Raw genomic sequence first — 26,764 nt, forward strand, 5'->3', positions numbered from 1 at the left:
ATCGAGGTGGGTATTTAATTACCATACCCGTTCCGATTAGAAATTACTTAACCATTACCGACCCGCCCCGCCCCGTTTAACATGAAACGGTGCGGAGCGGGTCGGATTTAAACATAAATTTCATATTTTTATTTCAAATAAGTTAGATTAATCAAAATAATATAAATATTATAAACAAAATTTTATAACATTTTGGTTCTATCAACTATAAACACTACAACTTATTACATAATATAAAATATAAACTAGTTAAATTGATGATATAAGATAAAAAGTTTTAGAAACCTATTGTATATATAATACATAACATATATAATCGGGGCGGGGCGGGTTTTACTACCTAATCCCAAACCCGCCCCGAACCCGGTAAATGGTTTTATCTTCATACCATTACCGTCCCATTTAATAAACGGGGCGGTAAAACCCGTTCCATTAGGGGCGGGTTCGGGAAAAAACCCACCGGTTCGGACCAAATTGCCACCCCTAATCAAACTACAATAATCTGATTCCCAGGAATCACATTCCATTCCCGCACGCCAAACATAGCCTAAGTTATCTATAAATAGGAGAAGGTTCTAAGAATCAAACTTATCGAGTTATCAAGTTGTGTAACAGATCAACCCCACATACAATTGTATGTGGTGATTATTAATAATGAAAGTATTTCTCCGTAGATGTAGTTCTTGAGTATCCGACCGAACCACGTTAAACATTGTGTCTTTCATTTATGTTTATCTATCAGATTATATGTTAATCGTGACTATCATATCTCCGATTAGAATATAATCGTGAATTTAACACTATTAGCGCCAGGTGCCTGTTAGCACCCCAGGTCGTCAAGATGTTTGGAGTCCATTCATCTCCCGACTACCAACAACAATTTTGGGGTGCTTTTAGTTGCTCCTGAAAGTGGACCAAGAAATTGAAAGTGATTTGTCAAAATAACTCAACCAAAGTCATATCTCCAATTATAATATAATCGTGAATTTAACACTATTCGCGTCAGGTGCCTGTTAGCACCCCAGACTGTCAAGATGTTTGGAGTCCATTCATCTCCCGACTACCAACAACAATTTTGGGGTGCTTTTAGTTGCTCCTGAAAGTGGACCAAGAAATTGAAAGTGATTTGTCAAAATAACTCAACCAAAATCATATCTCCGATTATTATATAATCGTGAATTTAGCACTCTTCGCGTCAGGTGCCTATTAGCACCCCAAACCGTCAAGATGTTTGGAGTCCATTCATCCCCGACTATCAACAATAATTTTGGGGTGCTTTTAGTTGCTCGTGAAAGTGGACCAAGAAATTGAAAGTGATTTGTCAAAATAACTCAACCAAAGTCATTTTACACAATTTAGGGCATGTCCTCTTCACTGCGGAAGACCATGACTATTAAGTGGTAAGGGTAAGGTAGTGTCCTTGCCACATGTGAGTTAGCAACTGTTGAATAATATCTCCAATATGGATGGGTATCAAATTTTTGAAATGCAATTTGGAAAATCATTGCCAAACTTTTGACATAGTCCATTAATATTATATTTGTCAGGCTTTTAAAAGGTAGTTATCAATGTAAGGTAAATTATTCTAGTTTTAGATTTTGAAGAGAGTTGTCAGGATGCACATAGTGTGATATTCTAACATTGCGTGTCTGGAGTCTGGACTATAAGCGAATGCTCAAGTTTAGTAAGTGAGATCGAGACTTTATGAGTTGAATTGTGGAGTACTCGGCAAAAACAAAATCTCGTACATGTACGCTTAGGCATGAGGTGTCACAAGTGGTATGAGACCTGAAGACGATTCTTTGCTGACGGTGGGGTATTTTGATAGTCTCAAATCGCTCACGGGAGTGTCTGCAGCCTAAAATATAGGTTAAAGCTCAAATTTTGGGTGGGCTCGTTGAACCTTTGTTCAGAACAAAACCCCGTACCTTTAGATTTAGGCCTGAGATGTCAAAAGCAGAAAATGTTGATAACTGCTAAGGGGGATGATGATTCAAGAAATTGGTGGACATATTCATGTTCACAAATGACCCCAAATGTAAATTTTATTCATTTGGGACATTTTAAATGTCCCGAAATATCTCTGTTATTCGTTTGTGACATTTCAAATGGGCGGAAACGTCCTTAAATGTTTGCGTTATTCGTTTGAAACGCTTCAAATGTCTCCCATTGTCTTTATTATTCATTTGAGACATGAAATTGCGGACATTTCAAGACAAGTTGGTTTTATGGACATTTGAAGACCTTTTAAGGCTTGTACGTCACACATAGTGTTAGCGTTAGATTTTTTTTTGAGAAATCCACTACGATCTACGTTAGTCGTTACAAGACTTCGATACATCATTAAGATGTGATAAACACGATAACCGCCTAAATTAAACTAATAATGAAAGAGGCCTAAAGCAGAATGGAACCTGAGACCTCGAAGATTTTTAGAATTTATGTCAACACTATCAACCACTTGGGCAACCAAGTGTTGATAGTGTTAGCGTTAGTTGATTATATATTTAAATACCGTGGGATCGGAGATTTAAGAAACAATTTTAATTGGATTTCAAAAATTAATTTATTAGTTTTCTCTTCTTAATTTTCATATTCACCTCCTACTACCACCACAAGTTCCGAACACCACCCACCACAAGTTTCTGAGTATCATCACCAATTTTCTCCCCCCTCTTCCTTCTCTTTTCTTCTTCGGGATAATTTCTACAAAGGTCAAAATAATATTGAAAATGAGTAGAAAAGCACAAAACATTTGAAAATTATTATTCAGGTCAAAAAGTGTGTAAATACTAAAATACCCCTTTTTGTCATTTTGTGTAACTAAATTATTTTATTTTTCTTTAGATTTTAGATCAATATAATTTTTGTTTGAGATGTCGGATTTCTATAAAAATTATATATTTAGAAATAATTTTTCATTAGTTTTCTAACAAGATCCACTTTCAATATTTTTTTTCAAAAAAAAATACCCGAAAAAAACGCCGTTTTTTTTCTTTTGCGTTTTTCTAAAAACGTGTATGCAAACGTGTTTGCAACAATCTGTTATGCAAACGTGTTTGCAAAAATCTGTTATGCAAACGTGTTTGCAACAATCTGTTATGGAAACGTGTTTGCATCAATCTGTTCTGCAAACGTGTTTGAAAAAATCTGTTCTGCAAACGTGTTTGTAACAATCTGTTCTGCAAACGTGTTTGTAACAATCTGTTCTGCAAACGTGTTTGCAACAATCTGTTCTAGGGTTTGAATCAAACTGGGGATTGAGTCATGGGGTTTGAATCAAACTGGGTTTTGTTATATTTAGTGAAATTTAAGGTAATGGTGGGTATGATTGTATTATCTGATTATGATTTTGATAAAATTGTTCGGTTCTTTCAAATTTTGCATTTTAACTTTAGGTTAAACAAACATGAAGATCTCTTGAAGCTGAAGAACGCGTGAAGATGACGAATGGGGTAAGAAGAAGATTGGATTAGAACAAGATTGGAATCGAAGAGGATTTGGTTCGAAGAAGAATCAAGAAGATGAAGATCCGGGAAAAAGAAGAATGAAAATAAGTCCAAAAAAATCTGAATTTTAGAGAGAGAGAGTTTTAGTTGGTGAGGGTATTTTAGAAATAGAAAAAATAGAAAATGACCTTAATAGTAATTACTAATATTATTTTAAACTTTGCAAGTTATTACACATAATATTTTGGTAAGTTCTACCTAATAGGAAAAGATCAAGGTTTTTTTTTGTTATTGTGATATTTTTTTGAGCCCAAGCAACTATTTTCCCTTCTTCTTACTCTAAGCATGCACTCACTTTTCAAAATAAGGTCCACATACTCTAGACCGAAATTTTAATTCATAAATATTCTATCTAGGTATAATTTATTTCGAAAAGAAACATACTGAGTTGGACTATCAACAATGAGAATTAAACTATTTTTTGTTAAAGATGAAAAAGATTTATGAAATAACACCCATATGTAGGAATATATGTTAGAAAAACTCTATCAAAATAAAAGGTGTCTACTGATGTCTTGGTGACCCATAATGGCTCATAGATGGTTACACCGATTTTACACCCAACATGGGTAAAATCATGTTACTAATTCTACAACACAAATGTCTTATTTAAAGTTGTTGAGTAAATACAAGCAAATTGGGTCACTTGTTTTGTTCCTTTATCTCCAAATAAAATTTAAAATTTACACATGATCACTCTAGTGTTGGAATAATAGGCTAGATCAATAGAGTATGAATCAGAAATCCTGAATCTAAATGATTTTGTCGCCGTATAAAGGTCACTGTCTGGAAATTGATTTCGGAACAACTTCGATATAAATTGTATTCTCTGATCACTCTCCAATGATTTACAATTGTTATTGTTTTCTTCTCGCATTGAAGGAAACAATATTAGGGAAGTAAGAAATCGACTCAGTATTTCGAAGAAGATGATAATTTTTTCTGTGTTGCTCTCTGTTGAATTCGATCAGAATTTATAGCCTAAGAGAAATATGTAACCTACTAAGAAACGTGAAGGAGATGATAGGGGCGTCGGATATACACTTGGAGAGGATCGTGTATTAAGGTTTATCTCATGAATTTCTGTTAAACAAAAGATAAAGTAAAATAAATTACTCCTGGTAGCAAAAAAAAGATTATTATAAATTTCCCAAGCCTCAAATCCGCCTGCAGCACGTGTGTGGGAACTCTTTTCTACTCCTTTTAGGCGTTTGCAATAAGTTGTGAAGCGATCTATTATGAACACTCATATGTATCTCTAGTTATCCAGTGTGGGACTTTTGGGTAGAAATGAAAAACGGCTTTGAAAACCATCTCCCCTGGTGGTCCACACCGTGTGCAAACAAAAATGGTTGACTCCACAAAGTAAATAAAATAATAATATTCAGGTTATCTGATTCATATTCCATTGATCTAACTTATTATTCCAATAATTTGACAGTGGCTTCGGAACAATCTCGGTGGAAATTGTAATCTCCGGTAACTCTTCATGGATTTACCACAACTACTGTTTTTTTTTTTCGCACTGAAAGAAACATTATTGGAGAAGTACGAAGTCGACTTAGTACGTAGAAGAAGATGATAACTTTTTCTGTGTTATTTACTACAATTAATACAATTAATAAAAAAACATTACTGAATCTGTAACCCTAGATTTTGATTTAATCGTTAGAACCGAAGATCGTTAGATTTGAAACCCTATAGAGCTGCAGATAGATGATGTTACAGAATGATGGAGAAACTAAATGGACATCAGCAAAGAACTATACTTTTTGGCAATTTAACGGGTCGTTTGTGATGACTAAAACATAACACCTTAAATAGATAATAATTAAGATATAAGTTTAAGCATACTTTGCAAGTATCAAAACTACACAGGTTTGACTTAGGCTCTCCCAATCTATTCAGATTTTTTTTGGATACGAGAAAATCAATTACTACATACAAATCACTGCGATACCACTCAAAATCAACCCAAAAATGATGACAACCACTTTTCTGTGATTTAACAACTTCAAAAAACTTCGAATATTAAATTAAATGATAAAAATCATTAAAACAAATTATGATTTTTAGAACTGGATTTTTATAAGAAACAGAGATCTTTTGAAGCTTATTTTTACTCTCTTTCTGCAACGAACGAACTACAAATGATACCTTTCAAAAAGTAAGAAGAAATCTAAGAATTGTGATGAAAAATTTGGAGAAAAAAAAAAAGAAAAAGTCGAAGAGTGCTTCGAGCGCCTATAGACAAAATGGGTTAAATAGAGATGCACCTATATAATGGGGACCTAAGTCTAAAAAGTGAGGCACCTTTTGTAAATAGATGCTTTGATAATATCTTTTTAAGCTCTATGTGCATCTGGCGCTCTATTCAGTCCTCACACGTGTAACTCAACCAAACATGTGGCCGTAATTTGTTCTAGTATGGCAGAGGTTAATCTTATTCCAGGTTCCACAAAAACCGGACCAAAAATAGAACCAATTTTATCTTCCTGTTTTTCTGATTATAAATAGACTACATAAATACCCATTGGTGGAAAATCATCTCAATCAGAGAAAACAATTTTAGAGAGAGAGAGAAAGTAAGATCAATTTTGGTGAAAATGTTTATTGACAATTTCAAGGTTGAGAGCCCAAATGTGAAGTATTCAGAAAATGAGATTCACTCTGTTTACAATTATGAAACTACAGAACTTGTTCATGAGAACAAAAATGGTGCTTATCAATGGACTGTCAAACCCAAGACTGTTAAATATGAATTCAAGACAGAGACCAAGGTCCCTAAACTTGGGTAGATATTCTTCAAAACCCTAATTTCTTATATCATTTTCTATTGATCATTATTTTTCATACCCTAACTCTGTTTCTTAATTTTTATTGGTTTACTAATTAAGATGATCTTTGATTATAATGGGTTGTTTTTATTTCTTTAAATCTTTGGATTTTAATGTTGATTTTTGTTTCATTTTGTTAGGGTTATGCTTGTTGGATGGGGAGGAAATAATGGTTCATCTCTTACTGGTGGTCTAATTGCAAACAGAGAGTAAGATCCTTTTATAAATTTGGATTTCTATTTTGATTTCAGATTTTGATATCTTATTTGGGAAATTTGATTAGGATCTAATTTTAATTTAGAATTACTTTTTATGGGTTTTGATTTTGATAGAGGAATCTCTTGGGCTACCAAAGATAAAGTACAACAAGCTAACTATTTTGGTTCATTAACTCAAGCTTCAACAATTAGAGTTGGATCTTTTAATGGTGAAGAAATTTATGCTCCATTTAAGAGCCTACTTCCTTTGGTAATTAATCACAATTAACCCTAATCATATCTCATCTCTGTCTATCTATCTATGTCTCTAAAATGGGTATTTGATGTATGTGTGTTTTAGGTGAACCCTGATGATATTGTATTAGGAGGATGGGACATAAGTGACATGAACTTGGCAGATGCCATGGCAAGAGCTAAAGTTTTTGACATAGATTTGCAGAAGCAATTAAGACCATACATGGAATCAATGGTTCCTCTTCCTGGAATTTATGATCCTGATTTCATTGCTGCAAATCAAGGATCTAGAGCTAACAATATAATCAAAGGAACAAAGAAAGAACAAGTTGAACAAATCATGAAAGACATTAGGTATACTACTAATAATTATATCAATTTTATGATTAAGAGATTTAATCAATCTTATTTAGGGTTTAATTAGTTAATTTTGGTGTTTTTTTAGGGAGTTTAAGGAGAATAGCAAGGTGGATAAAGTGGTAGTACTTTGGACTGCAAACACCGAAAGATACAGTAATGTGATTGTTGGACTAAATGATAATATTGAGAATCTTTTGGGTTCTTTGGAAAGAAATGAGTCTGAGATTTCTCCTTCAACTTTGTTTGCTTTGGCTTGTATTTATGAAAATGTTCCTTTCATCAATGGGAGCCCACAGAACACCTTTGTTCCAGGTTCATCATCTCTCTCTCTAGATTACTTTTTCTCTTTAAGGTGGTGTCTTTGTCTTTTCGCCTTAATCTGACTCGTCTGAATCTAAATCGTCTTAAGACTGACAGGTACGGTACAACCGTCGTTTCAAGTACTTCAAATAGTGAAAGATGACTATACTGTTAAAACATCATGACTTGGGCATTCAGACGAGTCAGACAAAAACAAATATCTGAAATTATTCAGAGCCACCATTTAGATAAGCCAATTCTCTCTAGGGTGTATATGTGATTGGATTTTATTTTTCAGGGTTGATTGATTTGGCTATGAAGCATAACACTTTGATAGGAGGAGATGATTTCAAGAGTGGTCAAACTAAGATGAAATCTGTATTGGTTGATTTCCTTGTGGGGGCTGGAATCAAGGCAAGTACTTCTTCATCCACTTGTTCCTTGTTATTATTACCCTTTAAATATCTGACAAATCTTTGGCTTCACTTAGATTTTTTTAATTGAATAGTTTATTCCCACAATGTCTTGCCATAGAAAAGTATTCTTTCATACTATATGGTATCTAGGAAATCTTCTTATTTAACTAGTATAAAGAGATTAAAATTTTAAATCCATTTGGTACTTTTTTAACTTAAAAAAATGCTTCATCATTATATCCGCATGCTTTCCGACCGAGCCAATTGTGCCATAAGAGTTCAGGCCCCACGGCTTCATACGTGCGGGTCTACTATGTTAGTACATTGTCTATCATGTTGAAGTGCAAGGCTTAAGAGCCCTAGACATGAGGCGACGGTAGAGGTCTCAGGTTCATATCATGTAGTCTGACTGTAGAAGCCAATAGGCCAATACTGCATATTAATGTGCAGTTCTGTGATGTTTAGGTGCATGTGCCGGACACATGTTATGACATGGTATTTTTTGGGAAACAACGAGATTCGAATCTTAGTCTCTCCTGTGGAAAGACATACATGTTAATGCTCAACTAAAGTGAGCTTCACATGACATGGTTTGTCACACTATACGACGGAAATCTCCTTTTGGGACTGGAGTCTTAAGACAAGCCATGACAAGGTCAAACTGATTGTATGACATGTACACACGACTTGTTATGAATAAAGAAAGTTGATTTTATTCATTGGATCCAACAAAAGACCTTATATTATATGAAAGTTAATTGCAAAATATTTTATAGCAAAATAATTATATCTTTTAATTTATCTTCCAATATTTCGAACATATCCAGCCAACTTCAATTGTAAGCTACAACCATCTCGGAAACAACGACGGGATGAATCTCAGTGCGCCTCAAACTTTTCGATCAAAGGAGATCTCAAAAAGTAATGTCGTCGATGACATGGTGTCAAGCAATGGTATTCTCTATGAAGCTGGAGAGCATCCTGACCATGTCATTGTAATCAAGGTAATATTAATGCTTGTTTATATCATATAGTGTAAGTTAAGATCCATCACCTTATACGCCGCAAGTTAGCATTCCGACACTAACTTGGATTATTATATGCAGTATGTGCCATATGTTGGGGACAGTAAGAGAGCAATGGATGAATATACCTCAGAGATATTCATGGGTGGAAAAAGTACTATTGTTATGCATAATACATGTGAAGATTCACTTTTGGCTGCTCCAATTATCTTAGATTTAGTCCTTCTTGCCGAGCTCAGCACACGAATCCAACTCAAATCTGAGGGAGAGGTTTGTTTCTTTCTAACATGCGCTATCGGTTAACTGTACTAGAGTTTTATTTCATTTCATCAGTAGTCGTTTCACTGACTGGATATGTTTGGAACCGGTTTTTATTTTATACAGGAGAAGTTTCATTCTTTCCATCCGGTTGCAACCATCCTCAGCTATCTCACCAAGGCTCCACTTGTAAGCGCTTTCTATCTCCCTTGTATTTCCTTCTCCTTTTTTTCAGACAAGGGACTCTGAACTTTCGATGTATCTTATGTTGGATCAAGTGAACCTAAATTTGTTTTGAGTCGGCTATCCGGACTAGTCAAAGACACGATAAAAACATAAACAATATGAAATTCACTTGAGTCGGTTCTCGTGTGGATTGGTTTTGAAATATGGGATTTATATAATAATGTTTGAAATGTGGGGTTGTAGGTACCACCAGGGACACCAGTGGTGAATGCACTATCAAAGCAGAGAGCAATGCTAGAGAACATAATGAGGGCATGTGTTGGTTTGGCTCCTGAGAACAACATGATCTTAGAGTACAAATGATATCAAAGATTTCACTTTCTAGATTTCCAGCTGTGTCAATTAAGAAATCCATCTCTGTTCTCTTCCCTTCAGTAAGAAGTCTGATCTTGTTCTTTTCTGTTCTTCTTTTGGTGAAGTGTATTCTGTTAATGAAACTTTGAAGGGGCATAATTTTTAGATCAAATTCCAAATATGGTATCCGTTTCTTTAGAACTAAATTTATTTTGGCTGAATCAAACAATACAGTAAGGTATTGCGACAACTCACGTCACGATAACTCGCATCACGATACCTTACGATTACTCACAATATGGGGTTGTGATTTTTGGTGATGAGACACCCCATTTAAGCGCACCCGACAAGGATCGAGGATCGCGCACCCAACAAGGTTTGAGGATCTTGAACTAGAGAATCGAAAAAAGAGAGCCTTGGCTAAGTACCTAAAGGTGGTTCACTCAAATGAAGAGGACCTCGCAATCCGAGGTGCCTACATAAATTGAACCCCTAATGAAGACTGGCCAACTGTTAGGGCCTTTGGGCTTATAGGTGTGGTCGATAGAGGAGCAGGAATGAGGCGAGGCTAGGCTTCGAGCTACCATAGGCACGTAAAGCCTCGGACCTAAGCTCATAAGTGTAGTTCATATAAGAGAGGGAACCAGGCTAGGCTCGGGGTAACCATAGGCGCGTAAGACCTTGGACTGGCCTCATAGGCCTAGTTCGTATAGGGATTGGCTTTAGGCGAGCCTCGGGGTACCCATAGGCACGCAAGGACTCAGACCCAGAGCGGGCAATATTAAAAATATTTTGCACAAAGCTCACAATTGACACTTTTAAAAGGGGTTATCGGGTAAAAGATAAATAATTGGGCTGGCCGGGCTTGGCCATATCGGCATTGGGTAGCACATATTCATCAAGAAAAACTCTACTCAAACCGCCAATTTGAACCGTGTCATGAACCACTCGAGAGAGAAACCCTTGATTCATCAATGTTTTAGCATTTTGGAGCATTTTGGATTGGGTTTGGAGCCTCAAACTAACTTCCCAGCCAGCAGCCAGCCTACTTTGTTCATATACACAATGTGGATGGGTCGCAATGATACACACCCTTTAAGTGCCTCAAATATCTTCCTAGATAGGGAATTGTTCGATCCCACCGTCAAAAATGTCCAAAAATACGGGATCAAGGTGTTATTGACTACCCAACATGGTTAAAATGGGCTTGAAGTCCTGAGCCTAAATTAGGAGATAGAGTGTTCCAAAAATAATTGAATAATATTTTATGAACTTTTAACATTCCGCGTCAACTCGTGTTCTTATATTTTTGTTGTAAATTTGGGTAGATAAAAATGTCCTATCATCCAAATTAACATTAGGCCTCTTTCATTATTAGCAGGGCTGGCCCTGGAGTGCAAACAGGCAAAGTCTCGTTTTTGGCCCTCAAAGCCAAAAGGCTTCATACATAGACTACAAAGAAAAGATTAAAGGGGGCCCAATTTAATTCAGCTCAATTGGTAAAAAGCATGTTAGAGAGTCCAAACATGAAACAACCCACGTTCAAACTCAAGCATAGGCATTTTTTTCTTCTTAAAATTTATCTTTTTCTTTAAGGGTCCGTTTGATACGTGAGAAAATGTGAGTAAGAAAGTCATTTTCACAAGAAAATCGGTTTTCTACTGTTTGATGGACCCAGTGAGTAAGAAAATAGCTTTCTCATTGGAAAAAAAAGTAGGAAAAAGGGATGTTTTATTTTCTCACAAAAAACGTGGTCAAACCCTTTTCTCATCCTCTCCCTCGTGAAAACACGCTCTCTCTCCTGTCTTCTGCTGGACCCGCACGCAACTAGTTCTTTCTCCCATAACACCTCTCATTGTTTCTCTCTATCATTACTTCTCTATAGTTCTTCACCCTAATCTTAGATATCGATTTTGAATCAGATGCAGCTAGACAATCACAGAGGAAAATTCGAACTAAAAGACATTCATCATCAATATATTCTTCAAGTCAAGATATGATGCCAATGATTTTTGGCATTCATCCGGGGAATATCTCCTTCTCCCACTTCCTCTCTCTATCATCTAAAACATCTGGCTTCTCTATCATTAATACATCTGGATCCAATTTATGTGTTCTCAATTCGATTTTGAAATACATCACAGGCCTTATCATCATTAAAAGACATGATAACGTGAGATTTCTGAACTTAGGGTTTTTAAGAGATTCAAATGATGGAAGATCATGGTTTTCCTGTTTTTGATCATATGTTTGAAGATGTAAGAAAGCCAATTTACAGAAACAAAATCACTATAGACCTAGAAAATGAAAAACGCCCAAATCATACCAGAGGATCTGATTCAACGAAGAAATAGCCTCTGATTCTACACATGATTCTTTCATTTACAGGGAATTTCACAAAAAATAATCAAAGAGAAGATCAAATTAAATAGGGATTGGTTTATTTGGTGAAAGTAGGAGTGATCGAGTATGATATAGAGATTGGTTTATTTAGTTTCATGGTTTATTTGGTGAAAGTAGGAGAAGATCAAATTAAAGAAGATGACTGGCCCTGCAGATTTCAATTTTCTTGCTTCATCACAGGAAGAAGATGATGACGAATTTTTAGATGAAATCATCAACATCATATGTAACCATTGCATCCATTTTTGGGAAAGTTTATGCATCTACTACACCAGGAAGAAGATGATGATGAACTTTCTGGAAGCACCCTCAGTTAATTAATTGGTATATAATAGGAGAGTGCATGACTTTTTAAAGGCACCCAACCACTTTCTCAGATTTTCTTACAACCTTACCAAACACTTGAAAGTTGGATTTCACATGTGAATGAATTGACTTTCTTACCTATTAGAAAAAATCGAATTTTCTTACTCAGACATTCTCACATAACAAACGGACCCTAAGTTACTTTAGTCAACTTCTACCACCACCACGATTACTAAAACCTCCACTACCGCCACAACAATTACTAAACCTCTCCATCGTACCTCCACCACCACCATTACTTAACTTCAACATCACAACCAACATCATTAAATTGTAATTTTTTTAATTACTTTAGTTGATACTTCTACCACCATCCCGATTACTAAACCTCCAACGTTGTACCTCCACTACCACCACCACAATTCGATTCGGTTCGCCCGAAAAATCGAACAACCCAAATCGACTTGGTTTGGCCTCGGTTTGGGTTTCTATAAACCGCCCAAACCGTACCGACCGAACTCTTTGGAAAGAGGAAATAATAATTTTGTAAAGTTAATAAGGGAAAAAATTAGGAAAACCATAATCAAATCTTCCAAGGCTAAATTTGTCCTCCTTCCTAGTTGTTGTTGCCGGCTTCGTCAACCACAACCTATTCAACTTGATTGAAAGGTTTTTAGAGGTAAGTCTTCATTAATGTTCTATGTACCACAACTCATTCGTAGTCAGTAACTCAAAAATGTAGATTTTGCATTCGCACTTCTACTTCTTTTTTTGTTTGTAATGGTTGAAAAGTATGATGAATTTTTAATTTTTATTTTCCGTATATGTAATGGCGGAAAAGTACAATGGACTCTTAATTTTTATTTTCCGTATATCCAATGAAATGAATAACATTAGTTTGTCATTTTCTCTAAATTGTGTTCGGTTAAACCGATCAACCGAGCCGAATCTTGTCGGTCGGCCGAATGATCGGCTCGACTTCGACTTCGACCGATGATTTAGTCAAACCGCCACTTATTGGTTCGGCTCCGGCTCGAACCAAAAACGAAAAAAACCGATCGTTGCTCACCCTAACCAAAAACACCAAAAAAAAACAAAACTAAAATTTCTTTGGGTTCATTTTTTAGAGAATCATTTATTATTACTTTTTTCGGTTGAAAAAGGAAGGTTGAACAAGCTACTTACTCAAACCGAGTTAACCGAGTCCCGAACTTGTTGAAACACTTCATCGGGAGATCGACGAATAAAGACGAGGGATCTCCCCCAACCCTAGCCGATTCCGAGTAACTAAATCAGATCGTTTGATTTAGATTGCAAGTTATAAACATAAGTGATATGTCCTTTCATTATGTGGAGGGAAAATTTAGATAGTTTCGATATACAAATGTTTTTTCTGGTGAAACGAGTATAGCCCACATTCATAAAATTCGCTTCGGGCCTCCCAAATCTTAGGACCGACCGTAATTATTAGTTTAAATTAGGCGGTTATCGTGTTTATTACATCTTAATTATTTATCAATATCGTGTAATGACAAACGTTGATCGTAGTCGATTTCTCAAAAAAAATAGTAGAATTTATAACATAAAGTAGAGGCTATAACATATGCCACCTGTATGGTCACTAATAGAGATACAAAAATGATGCTATGCCCGGCGCCAATCCCGGCTGAAACCCGGCCCGCTGAGTTGGCGAGCCAACCGGGCATAGCATTATACGTGGATTAGCAGTTTGGGAGGGATTTGAGATATTTCCTAAATGGTCCCTACAAAGTAGTTTAAATACAAAGAAGGGCTTCTATTGAAAGAAGATAAAACATCTCTTTCTAAAACTTGCCTTCTGTTTTTTCAGCTGAAACTTAGGGTTTCTTTCCTTTGTTCTTCTTCATCTAAAGTGCGAACCTAAGGGTTTCAATTCCTCCTCATAATCTATCAACTCGATTTATTTATGGAAGTAACTCGACTTTTCTCGTCTTGGGTTGTGGTTCTTCTTCATCTGAAAAGGCAAAAAGAGGTCTTCTTTCTCTCTAATTTAAGTTGATCCAGGTTCTCTATCTCTCTCTCTACAAATTTAAACTTTTGAATTTTTTCTATTTTCTAATGTGATTGTTTTATATTTTAGGTCATTAGATTGTTGTAATTACATATGTCATGTTATTGATTTTGCTTAGACTTTGCCCCAAGATTGAACCATATGGTTGAAATTGGTCTGAAATATGTTCAAATTTGACTTAGATTTTAATACGACAATTTCTCCCTAAATGTTGCCCTTGGTTCAAATTAGGCTCAAATTGGTCTGAAATATGCTCAAAATGGTTAAATTTTGATGAAATTGGTGTGAAATATGGTCTAATTAGTGTGAAATAGGCTCAATTTAGTTCTATGGTTCAGATTGGTTCAAGTTACTTCATTAATTGGTTCAGTTTACGGCTGAAAAGGTTCAAATTAGTTAAATATGTGATGTGTTCTCATGTATTCCGTAAAAGAAAGAGAACCAATCATGTGTTCCTTTTGTCTTTTTGAAGTTTGCTTTGCATTTGTATAATGTTTTTCTGCTTGTATTCTTTTGTCTCAGGAAATTCTTGGATCTGTTCCTGAAGGATTCAGCGTATATACGGCAAGTCGTTTCCCAAGATTCTTAACTGAAGTATACAACGTTTGTACAAATATTGCAGAAGAAGAGTTCTTTTCATTCTCTTCGCTTTGATAGCCGAAGTATACAAGGTTATGCACAAATTTTGCGAGTTGCTTCCCTGGGTTCCTGTCGGTTGTCGATGAAAAACCATGACGCTGCGATATTGTAAACAGAAGCCCATGACATTTATTCCTATCTTTTCTCTTTTGAAAGATGGATGACCTTTAACTACTTTTGGTTTGTGCATATTTTTATTAACAGATGTATTTCAGTTATTGTACCAATTTATGTACTAGTTTTTAAACTTCAGGTGGTCATTTATATGATATTTAACATTCAAAATATAACCATGTATAAGTTACCTTGAGTTACTCAAGTTCTGTTCTTTCTTGCTTGTTTAGATTGACATGGACAGAAACAACTAGTCTAAATGTATTTATCGGTAGAGTCTTTACTTCCTAAAAGGGTTATGGTTTAATGCACAAACTCTTTCGAGAAAAAAATGGAAGTCCTCGAATTTTAAATGTCAGGGTCATCCTAAACTTCGTGATACATTCAGAGTGTTCCTTAGGTTGTTTTATGAGTTAAAAAATTATAATATTGTCAACTAAAAAGCTTCTTTAAAACCAAACAACTTTTCATTGATTCAGTAAACAAAACAAGACATTAAATCAGCCTCTTCATTACATTTGATCTCAATTATTCAAACATTTTGTATCACAAATCACACATTATTCTTCATCGCCCTCCTCGCTATCATTAGTAACGCAACTGTAGTAGGACCAGCTCCACCTATAGTGCGCCCAAAGGCACCTGCTTGGATGGCTGCCTTCTCCACCGCGACTTTGCATACTTCAATTAAGAACCTAAGGAAACGACTCACTAAGTATTCACTGAATCCCTTCAAGAACAGGTCCAAGAATTTTCTGAGACAATAGAAACAAGCGGAAACATATTATACAAATGCGAAGCACACTTCAAAAGAAAAAAAGCCTAGATTCAGCTTGTGTTAGACAATCATTTAGTTGAAGGTGATGTTTGTGCTTGGGAGCTGGTTGATATCAAGAATTTCAAGATCAATGTTTACATTTTCGAGTCTTAGAAGATGAAACAGTATAGTTTGTATGAGTGAGAATTATGGCATCTTATTAGATGATAGCATATATGTCTTTCATAATAGTTTGTTGTCTTGTTCAAGCTTTATAAGAGATTATGTATGAGTCGACGACTATATTTTCTAACTGTCAGAATTTGAGAATAACTAACCATTGGGGGAGCAGAGAGGTTGGAGGGGATATTCGACCTCCACCCTCACTTCAATTGCTCGTGTCTCGCTTGAGTTTGATACATATGATTACGACTTGTCAACATCTGAGACTCGCCTGAGTTTAATACATCTATGATTGAACCAATTAATAATGTAATTCGAACCAATTTGAACCATTGTACTAATTAGACCATTTTTTTCAGATTAATTAGACCTATTTTAGACCAATTAGACCATATTTCATACCAATTTCACCAAAATTAGGAAAAATTTAGCCAAATGAACCTATTAGAACTTAAACCAAACCAATGTAGGACAAAATTTGACCAAAATTATTTGAAACCTAATGAAAATCAGTAATCTAACCTAACAAACATGAGAAAATACAACAAATCAGTAACCTAACATAATCACTAATATAAAATAGGTAAATCACTGAAGTATGACAGTAGACAGTAGAAGTTATGGAAAAATTTTCGAACAAAAGAGAGAGAGAGAGAGAGAGAGAGAGAGAGAGAGAGAGAGAGAGAGAAAACTTGGAAATGAGGTAATAAATATATATATATAGAGAGAGAGTTCTTACCGACGCTGGATGATGAAGAAAAACCCTTGGATTAAAGCGTTAGAATGGGGAATAAGTCGAGGAAAGATAACTGCATCAATAAATCGAGTTGATAGATCATGAGAAGGAATTGAAACCCTTAGGTTCGCACTTTAGATGAAGAAGAACAAAAGAAAGAAACCCTAAGTTTCAGCTGAAAAACAGAAGGCAAGTTTTAGAAAGAGATGTTTTATCTCTTTTCAATAGAAGCCCCTCTTTGTAATTAAACTATTTTGTAGGGACCATTTAGGAAATATCTCAAATCCCTCCCAAACTGCTAATCCACGTATAATGCTATGCCCGGTTGGCTCGCCAACTCAGCGGGCCGGGTTTCAGCCGGGATTGGCACCGGGCATAGCATCATTTTTGATAGAGATATTGGTGGAGCCGTGGAGCTCAAGATCTTATTGGTTGGAAATCTATCCTGAGATCTAGAAAGATTTCTTCTCATTGGCTCATCTTCTCTTGTTTTCTGACTCTACCATAAAGTAGCAAACTTAGTTTGATTCACACCTCAGAACACAATCTTTCAATCCCTTTCCCTCACTAAACTTAAACTTCATATACCACACTTTCTTTCACAAATCTAGAGAGATAAAGAGATGGCAGTAGCTGCAAAATCTGCTGTAGTTTTGAACGGATTGGGTTCACCCTTCTTGTCAGGAGGTAAGAGAAGCCAAAGCTTGCTCTCCTCAACCCTTGAGGCAAGAATTGGTGACGCTTCCATCGCTCCTCGCAAGCTTATTGTTGCTGCAGCCGCAAAGAAGTCTTGGATTCCTGCTGTTAAAGGTGGTGGCAATCTTGTCGATCCGGAATGGCTTGATGGCTCGTAAGAAATCTTTCGTTACTTTTTCCCTTCACGGTTTAGCCCTGATTTTGCCACGGTTTTGTCAGGGCTTTGCCACAGTTTTAGACTAGTTATGTTATTAGTCACACTTAAGTTGTTAACGACGCCTAAAAAAGCGTCATCTAAAGTATGTTATTCTCTACCCTCTTTAATGTTTTATTTTGTCTATATGATAATAATGGCAGACTTCCAGGAGATTTCGGGTTTGACCCGTTGGGTCTGGGAAAGGATCCGGCTTTTCTCAAGTGGTACCGAGAAGCTGAACTGATCCACGGAAGATGGGCAATGGCAGCTGTTCTCGGAATATTTGTGGGTCAAGCTTGGAGTGGAATCCCATGGTTCGAAGCTGGTGCTGACCCAGGTGCAATCGCACCATTCTCGTTCGGGACTTTGTTGGGTACCCAACTTCTCTTAATGGGTTGGGTTGAAAGTAAGAGATGGGTCGATTTCTTCAACCCCGACTCTCAAGCTGTGGAATGGGCCACACCATGGTCCAAAAGTTCCGAAAATTTCGCTAACGCAACAGGAGATCAAGGTTATCCTGGAGGTAAATTCTTTGATCCGTTATCGTTCGCAGGTACGATGAAAGATGGTGTTTATATTCCAGATGAAGAGAAGTTAGAAAGACTTAAATTGGCTGAGATCAAACATTCAAGACTTGCTATGTTGGCTATGCTTATTTTTTACTTTGAAGCTGGCCAAGGGAAGACACCTCTTGGAGCTCTTGGCTTGTAAAAATATGAAGTAGTTGTTTAACACTAAAAATTAGGGTTTTGGAGGTTGGTTATGTAAATTCTCCTCCAGGATTCAAAATTCCTTCCTCTGGTTGTATGTTCTTTTTCTTATAAATGTGTTCATGGGGAGGGAAGTCATTCAAGACAGAGAATTGTAAGATATGTATTATGTCAAGAGCAAATTAGTCTTCTAACTTTTTGGATTTGGAGAGATGATGACAACATTTGATATTGTGCTGTGAAAATGTTCAATTTCGTAAAATCTCGTAAACATGATGCGTAATGTGGACAATATATTGTGTTGTAAAAAGAATTTATATCTTCAACCAAATGTTTAGATCAAATAAGAGAGAAAGATACAGAAAGGATAGAGAGTGAGACAGAACGCATTTTAAAATGGAGAATGAGAGAAGTGGGGCAAAGTTTTTTAAAAAAAATGAAGCACTTAATCCAAAACTCAAACTATAAAACTTAAAATGCTACCTATGATTTCTTTAGAGTTTTTCTTTAAAAATTAACATGCCAAACTCAACTTAAATCTCTAAAACTACGGGGGCAACAATTATTTTATCCTCAAGAGGACACTCTACATTCCTCTTGGGGATCCAAGGGTCACTAATGCAATTCAATTAATTTTATAATAAAAAACTCAATATATACGTTTTAGTATCCCAATGGATATGTTTTTCTAAGGTTTTTTTTAGTATATGACCCCCATTTATTTACCTATAATCAGGACTACACCCTTAAAAATATTTTCGTTTAGGCGTTAACTCCCAAAGCCAATTTTTCCGTCAAATAGCCGTTATGTGAGGGGAGTGCGAGTCACATGCTCGATCTCGGACCAAAATACTCCCATCCTAATCTCACAATTAGAAACATTTTTGGTATATGACCCCATTTATTTAGCTATATTAGGACTACAACCCTGACCAAAATACCACCTGGAGCTTCACAACCTCCTATTTCTCAAGTATCTTCTTCCTCTCAGCCATCACATTCACAACTTGAGTACATAAGGAAGATTTTCTAACCTACTTTGGAAAACTAACGCGATGAAGGGTCTTGGTCTAATCCCCCCCCCCCCCCCCCCCCCCCCACCCTTGTAGCTGTTGGAACATCATTCCTTGATTGCCCTTCACCCCCTCCAACGGTCATAACTCATCCTCTATAAAATTCAAACCCAGGACATGTCATTCACCTTCACTTGAAAATCTTTGGATATCTTGGGCAGCAAAAGCAAGTGTTAGTCGCCCGATTCCTGTCATGACATATAAAACCCATGTATAAAACCTATCATGTTCTTGGATTGCCTAAACATCTGACCAATAGGTCTAGTTGGTTGATTCCCAAGATATCCAAAGATTTTCAAGTGAAGGTGAATGACATGTCTTGGGTTTGGGTTTTATAGAGGATTCTATTCAGAGAAATAAAAGTGGGCCTTTTGCTCCGATGTTTCAAATCACGCTATTCCATTTTTTATGATAATATTTTTGAAGAATTAACCCCATTGATCGGATTCAGAATATATGTTCTACATAGTATCAATTCGTCCGAAATCAGAAAGAATCAATCCATTTTCTGGATGACATAATGTGGATTCCTTTAGACCTGTAGATGAGGCATCACCCAAAGCATTTCTATACTAATAGAATCTTACTCTATTATTATCTCATCAAAGTTTCTTATCTTTTTACTTTTTTTAGAAGTTTATTTAAGAAGTTCGACCGTTGGAGGGGGTGAAGGGCAATCTGGGAATGATGTTCCAACAATTACAAAAAGGAGGGATTAGATCAAGATCCTTCATCACGTTAGTTTCCCAAAGTAGGTTAGACAACCTTCCCTATGTACTGCAAGTTGTTGTGAAGTTGATGGCTGAGAGGAAGAAGATACTTGAGAAATAGGTTGTGAAGTTCCAAGTGGTATTTTGGTCGGGGGTGTAGTCCTAATATAGCTAAATAAATGGGGGTCATATACTAAAAATGTTTCTAACCATGGGATTAGGACAGGGGTATTTTGGTCTGAGATCCAGCATGTGACTCACACGCCCCTCACATAACGGCTATTTGACGGGATAATGGAATTTGGGGGTTAACGCCTAAACGAAAATGTTTTTAGAGATGTACTCCTAATATATATAGCTAAATGGGGTCATATACTAAAAAACCCTTTTTCTAATAGAGTATCTCCAATTGACCAAGTATGGTTTTAGAGGTTTTCTTTAGTGTCCCATTAGAGAAGTTTTTCTAATAGAGTATCTGATCTCTAATTGGCCAAGCAAGATTTTTAGAAGTTTTCTTTAGTATTGCATTGGAGATTCTCTAAGAAATAGTTTTATGAGAGTAATCTGAAACATTGGAAGGAGGCAAAACATACCCTCTTCACTATGAGAATAGTCTCACATGGGAGAAGGGTTTATTAGCAACCAAGAATATAATGTATAGGTCTTCCCGCTCATCGCCAATTGGATTTGAGTTGGATGATCACAAACTTAACATGGTATCAAAGCTAGGCTCACACGTGATAGGCTTAAAAGCCACACGTGCTCCACGTCACTCGAAACAAAAAAAAACACGTGTTAAGCTAACCACACCACACGTGAGGGGGCATGTGAGAATAGTCCCCCTCTCCACTCATTGTCAATTGGTTTTGAGTTGGATGACCACAAACTTAACCCTCACTTGTTATTATCTGAAAAGAAAAATGATTTGTCATAAACAAAATTTACTACTATGTATAGATTTGAGATAAACCTCAAACTTAAACATCTGTTCGAAAATCTTCAACTTTCCAACTAATAGATAGTATTAAAAAATACTAATAACATTAACTTAATGCAGAAACCAAGTGAACTATCAAGAAATTTTCGAACTCAATCATCTTTAAAGATTGCTATGACATCTTACACTAAACTTCAATCAACTCCTAGAAAACTCCGTTTGATGTATCGTTCAGAGTGTTGGAAAGCTGACAAATATACATTTCTGAATGCATATGATACATCTCCTAAATTATCCCAACTAATACAGATTTTAACTTGAAATGTAACTAAATATTGATCTTATAACTTAATATTAGGAAACTGACTTTGCATTCAATTGTTTTTATTTTAAAACATGTGACTTAATTTATGAATTCATATATGTATATATCAATTAAAATTCACTAAATATAACATGAAGATTTACAAAATTCGCCTCAGCTTTTGCAACACTTTTTCCCTCTGAGCATGTCTCTAAATCAGTCCCTAGTAGCCAGCTTGTGTGCTCCACAACTTGAGAGTTGTGCTATCAATGTCAAAATTATATATGCCACGTGTATGGTCACTAGAAAGATATGGATGGAGCTCAAAATCCTATTGGTTGGAAATCTATCTCTGAGATCTAAAAGGATTTCATTTCATTGGCTTCACTTTTCTAATTTTCTCTCTACCATAAAATGGCAAAGTCAGTGTTATTCCCAACAGAACATATGCACCACAAACACATTCTTTCAATCCCTTTCTTATACTAAACTTTGAGCTTCCTATTACCCAAATCTAAAGGGATAAAGATGGCAGTAGCTGCAAAATCTGCTGTAGTTTTGAATGGATTAGGTTCACCCTTCTTGTCAGGAGGTAAGAGAAGCCAAAGCTTGCTCTCCTCAACCCTTGGGGCAAGAATTGGTGACGCTTCCGTCGCTCCTCGCAAGCTTATTGTTGCTGCAGCTGCAAAGAAATCTTGGATTCCTGCAGTTAAAGGCGGTGGTAATCTCCTCGACCCAGAATGGCTTGATGGATCGTAAGAAATCTTCCCTTTCCTTTTACCTACATTACATACAAGTCTTGAGAAAACATTCGGCCAAGATTCTACCACTAATTTCTTGCCTAGTTTTGCCACAGTTTTAGAATGCAGTCATACTATTACTCACAGTCTAAATTATTAACCACACATAAAAGCGTTGTATAAAATATTTTATCTCCTTCCTTGTTTAACATTTTATTTTGTGAAAATGGCAGACTACCGGGAGATTTCGGGTTTGACCTGTTGGGTCTAGGAAAGGATCCGGCTTTTCTTAAGTGGTACCGAGAAGCAGAACTGATCCACGGAAGATGGGCAATGGCAGCTGTTCTCGGAATATTTGTGGGTCAAGCTTGGAGTGGAATCCCATGGTTCGAAGCTGGTGCTGACCCAGGTGCAATCGCACCGTTCTCCTTTGGAACTTTGTTGGGTACTCAACTTCTCTTAATGGGTTGGGTTGAGAGTAAGAGATGGGTAGATTTCTTTAACCCTGAATCTCAAGCTGTAGAATGGGCCACACCATGGTCCAAAAGTTCCGAAAATTTCGCTAATGCAACGGGCGATCAAGGTTACCCTGGAGGAAAATTCTTCGACCCATTATCTTTCGCGGGTACCCTTAAAGATGGTGTTTACATTCCAGACGAAGAGAAGTTAGAAAGACTTAAGTTGGCTGAAATCAAGCATTCAAGGCTAGCAATGTTGGCTATGCTTATTTTCTACTTTGAAGCTGGCCAAGGGAAGACACCTCTTGGAGTTCTTGGATTGTAATAAAAAGTAGAATGTTAAAGAGTACAATTAGGGTTTTGGAGGTTAGTTTTGTAAATTCTCCTCCAAGATTCAAAATTCTTTCTTCTTGTTGTTGGTTCTTTTTCTTATTAATGTGATGGGGGGGAAGACAATCAAGAAATAGATCTTTGTAAGATATGTATAATTATGTTAAGAGCCTTTATCTTAAAAAATGAATCGTCTAACTTTTTCAACTATACCCCAAATAATTTGAATAATTATATGCATGTCGAAAAAATTCTTCTGGAAATGGTAAGATTTGAACCTTGGTCTCTCCAATGGAGATATGTAACCACTCGACTAAAGTGAGCTTCATGTATCAAAACACATTCAGAACTCTTATACCATATATCGAAACATAATTTGATTTGATATGCCCTTGTCCGCCATATAAGAACAAATATTATATGTTAATGATGAGGGAAAACTTTAATTGGGTGGGCATAGTTGCATGGTGGGTATTCCCTTAAAACTTCATTTTGAGGTTGGATTTGAATGGGTTGGATCGGGCTTCCTATTGTAGACAAATTTGTATTGGGCTAGTGACTTTATAGCTACATGGGAAATTTTATATATACCACTTGTTTTGAAATACTGTGGCGCGGTTAAAAGTCTCCACATGTCAAGTTTTATGGAGGTCTGTATAACACAATTTGCGGTGCTCATAAAATTTCCCGACCCATATGTACCAACCATGACCCTCCACTCTCTCATGACATCCATTTAAGGGGAAAGCTCCTTCGTCTTCTACTTCAACTTAGATCTTCTAAGCTCTGAGTTGAAGAAGATATTCCGCAACATATCTAAGTTCTGTTAGGTTGTTTTAGAGAGAGAGAAAGAGATAGACAATAAAAGGAAACGGGGCGGAAGAGAAGGAGAGGAAGAGAGAAAAAGAAGAAAGAGACATTTAGAGGAGAGAGAGTGGGGGTGGCGGTGCTTGGTGGTTAAGTGGTGGTGCTTGGTGGTTAGAAAGTGATGGTTGTGGTTGGAAGTTGTTCTTGTAGCGGTGGAGGTGAGGATAGAATTTAGGAGGTAAAATGCAATGAAGTTTATTTTTGGACTGAGAATAAAATGACCCCCTAAGTCAATCTAGACTGACCAAGTCTTTATTCTGTAGAAATAATTTCGGATGCCCGAAAGACCAGCCCTCACTTAATGCTTACAATTGGGTGGAATAATAATAAATTTAAGAGACAACCCCAAGCCCAAAACTAAATTCATAAAGTTATGGGTTTAGGAGGAATACACAATCTATGGACCACGAAAGCATTAGTAAACCCTTCCTCTAATTGCAACTTAGTGGTGAAAGACCAAGACTAACTTGGTGGTCCCATTTCAATTAATATGACTTGGTGACCTAACTCTTCAACATTTAAGGATTTCAGTGGCTTGTGATCAGTTGTTATCAAGAAGGAAATTTTTTGGAAATTGAGCTAAAATGGACAATAAAGATTCAAAAGAGGGTCCAAAATTAGGGACCATGTCCAACAAGTATAGGTCCTACTTGCTTGGCCATGGGCCCTCTTTATTATTACCCTTTTGTGGCCCTGTTTTGAATCCTTTGATGGTTTGTGTGAAAACTTTATGTTGGTTCTCTCTTTCTAGCAATCACATCCCTTAGTTTTTTTTTTATGGTTTGATTATTGTGTTTTGCCATCTCAAGAAACGGTATCATAATTTCAACAAAAAAAACCGGTATCATAGATAGAACTGATTCAAAAGCTGTTATTGACTAATATTCAATGTATTTAGTTGTAATGTACATATTAGAACGGTCAGATATAACGTACGCTAGATCAGCGAAGTAGGAATCTAAACCGAACCACTTGCTCTTAAAAAAAAATACTCCATATCATGAAATAAACAAGTGGTTGAGGGTTAAAATGCACTACAACTTTTGCAGACTAGGATCTTAGTTGTAAAGACAAGCAATTCTGCAATAGGGACGTGTTAAAGAGAAGATATAAACCCACTTGAGCCCAATCCTTCCCTAATTACTCCATTAAGTGATGATAATACCTCTTTCTTTTGAAAATGACATAAAAGAACCACTAACTTCCCCTCAAACCATCCCCAAGTGTATTTTCCTTTTCTTCCATCTAACCCATCAAATCATGCCGTCCAAGTGTATTTTTAAGCATCATTTAGCATATAAACACAAATATCTAAAAATAAAAGACAGTCTGATAGAGTTATGTGAAGATTATGTGTGATACTAAGTTCAATGAGATTTTTTTGTTTTTTTGAAAACCGATTACGTTGTCGTTACATTTTGGCATTGATACATGAAAGATGTGATAAGCTCGAACCCCGCCCACTCAAACTCTAACATGACCATGTCTATAGCGCAACTAGATAATGGCTTAAAGCCCAACTACACTACATTATTTATACCCTAATAATCCCAATTCAAATAACCAAAGATTCAACCTTCTCTGGAATTCGAACCTGAGACCTCCAGGGGTTTCTGGAGTTTATGTCAACACCTTCGAACCACTTGGGCTACCAACTGTCGACTTAATGAGATTCTTTAAACATATTAACTTTGCGATCAATATTTTTGAGTAAAAGTAAAAAAAATAAGAGGTAAAATGAGAAATAATTCATAAAATTGTATGAAGGAACAAAACTATTATTTGACAATTAAAACATTGTCAGTGTGAAATGAAAGACGCGACATTACAAGATTCACAACAGGACAATTAACGTTATTTTGGAAGTTCATATCGAAGTCTATAGAGTTTGTCCATCTTTAATTCTTTTATCCATGAGAATTATGTCTTGTTCACAGGCAACCTTAAAATTGCATTCTAGGGTTTGATTGTTTTCTTTTAATGGAAGATATTCTCATGTAGGAGAAGATTATTAAATATAAAAAGTTTTCTTTAAATTACAGAACTAGCTTGAGATTTAATCAAATGGCACTAAAAAAATTCTATCACATTTTGATATCTTCAAAACCAAGTAAAATTCATATAATATAACCCTAAATCTATCTCCACTTGATACCAATGTATATTAAACTTCACATCTTAAGGGTCGTACAAAAAACTTAGTACTTGAAATAAGAAAATAATGACAAAATCACACCGACCCATCTCATGTCTGCGTCAGCTAACATGTTCCTTTCTTAATTAATTACCTTGTAGTACTAATTAAATTCTCTAATTTTAGATTAATTAAAGAAGCCCATCAAATTTTACAATAATTACAACTATTGTAATTTAGTTCTTAGCCATAAATTATACTATATGGCAACACATAGAGGGTGTTCAATAATTATGTTTTTGTTTTTCGGGGGAATAAATTTAATTATTTTTTCTTTCTCTACAATATTGTTATAAATAAGAGATCAAAAACTCAGATAAAAGTGCAGGTAGGTCGAATCAAATTTGTTAGTATTTTTTTTCATTGGGTAAAAAAACAGAGCCGCCCTAATCCCTAACTAATTTTGCTTAAATAAGTCTCATTGATGGTGGATTCTCAAATTTGATGGATTAGATGCACTAATTAGGGAGTATCAAGCGTGCATATATTAATTAATACGTATGAATTTGTGTTAAGGTCCCTATGGAATTTTTCGGGTGTGCAAAACCAACACGCCATCATATGAACAGAATTCAAAGGAAATGTTGATTTATATAAAAATGATTGAGATAACAACAGCATCTTGAATTCGATCATTATTTGAATTTAGTTGTAAAGGATGTAA

The 26,764-nt window shown here is 35.9% G+C and overlaps 3 protein-coding genes and 2 long non-coding RNA genes across 5 annotated transcripts; 4 read left to right on the plus strand and 1 right to left on the minus strand.

Annotated features, from left to right (window-relative positions):
* Window positions 1-5,975: 5,975 nt before the first annotated feature.
* On the plus strand, window positions 5,976-9,876 carry LOC147565075 (inositol-3-phosphate synthase). The gene is made up of 10 exons (XM_086651531.1): window positions 5,976-6,303; window positions 6,487-6,555; window positions 6,679-6,814; window positions 6,905-7,152; window positions 7,244-7,470; window positions 7,757-7,872; window positions 8,702-8,878; window positions 8,981-9,169; window positions 9,284-9,346; window positions 9,587-9,876. The coding sequence occupies exons 1-10, from the start codon at window positions 6,116-6,118 to the stop codon at window positions 9,704-9,706; spliced, it is 1,533 nt and encodes a 510-aa protein (XP_086507657.1). The 5' UTR covers window positions 5,976-6,115; the 3' UTR covers window positions 9,707-9,876.
* A 4,369-nt stretch (window positions 9,877-14,245) lies between these two features.
* LOC147565076 (uncharacterized) lies at window positions 14,246-15,414 on the plus strand. Its single transcript, XR_015230106.1, has 2 exons — window positions 14,246-14,449; window positions 14,979-15,414. It is a non-coding gene; the product is annotated as an uncharacterized LOC147565076 (long non-coding RNA).
* A 243-nt stretch (window positions 15,415-15,657) lies between these two features.
* Window positions 15,658-17,076, minus strand: LOC147565077 (uncharacterized). The gene is made up of 2 exons (XR_015230107.1): window positions 16,889-17,076; window positions 15,658-15,964 (listed from the first exon to the last, which is right to left on the minus strand). It is a non-coding gene; the product is annotated as an uncharacterized LOC147565077 (long non-coding RNA).
* A 149-nt stretch (window positions 17,077-17,225) lies between these two features.
* On the plus strand, window positions 17,226-18,681 carry LOC147565078 (chlorophyll a-b binding protein CP24 10A, chloroplastic). Its single transcript, XM_086651543.1, has 2 exons — window positions 17,226-17,735; window positions 17,939-18,681. The coding sequence occupies exons 1-2, from the start codon at window positions 17,509-17,511 to the stop codon at window positions 18,486-18,488; spliced, it is 777 nt and encodes a 258-aa protein (XP_086507669.1). The 5' UTR covers window positions 17,226-17,508; the 3' UTR covers window positions 18,489-18,681.
* Window positions 18,682-21,948: 3,267 nt separating this feature from the next.
* LOC147565079 (chlorophyll a-b binding protein CP24 10A, chloroplastic-like) lies at window positions 21,949-23,433 on the plus strand. The gene is made up of 2 exons (XM_086651544.1): window positions 21,949-22,266; window positions 22,485-23,433. The coding sequence occupies exons 1-2, from the start codon at window positions 22,040-22,042 to the stop codon at window positions 23,032-23,034; spliced, it is 777 nt and encodes a 258-aa protein (XP_086507670.1). The 5' UTR covers window positions 21,949-22,039; the 3' UTR covers window positions 23,035-23,433.
* Window positions 23,434-26,764: the final 3,331 nt, after the last annotated feature.

Source organism: Eschscholzia californica, unplaced genomic scaffold (assembly GCF_041429995.1).
Source record: "Eschscholzia californica isolate CP2 unplaced genomic scaffold, dmEscCali1.0.p SCAF_1, whole genome shotgun sequence".
NCBI lineage: Eukaryota > Viridiplantae > Streptophyta > Magnoliopsida > Ranunculales > Papaveraceae > Eschscholzia > Eschscholzia californica.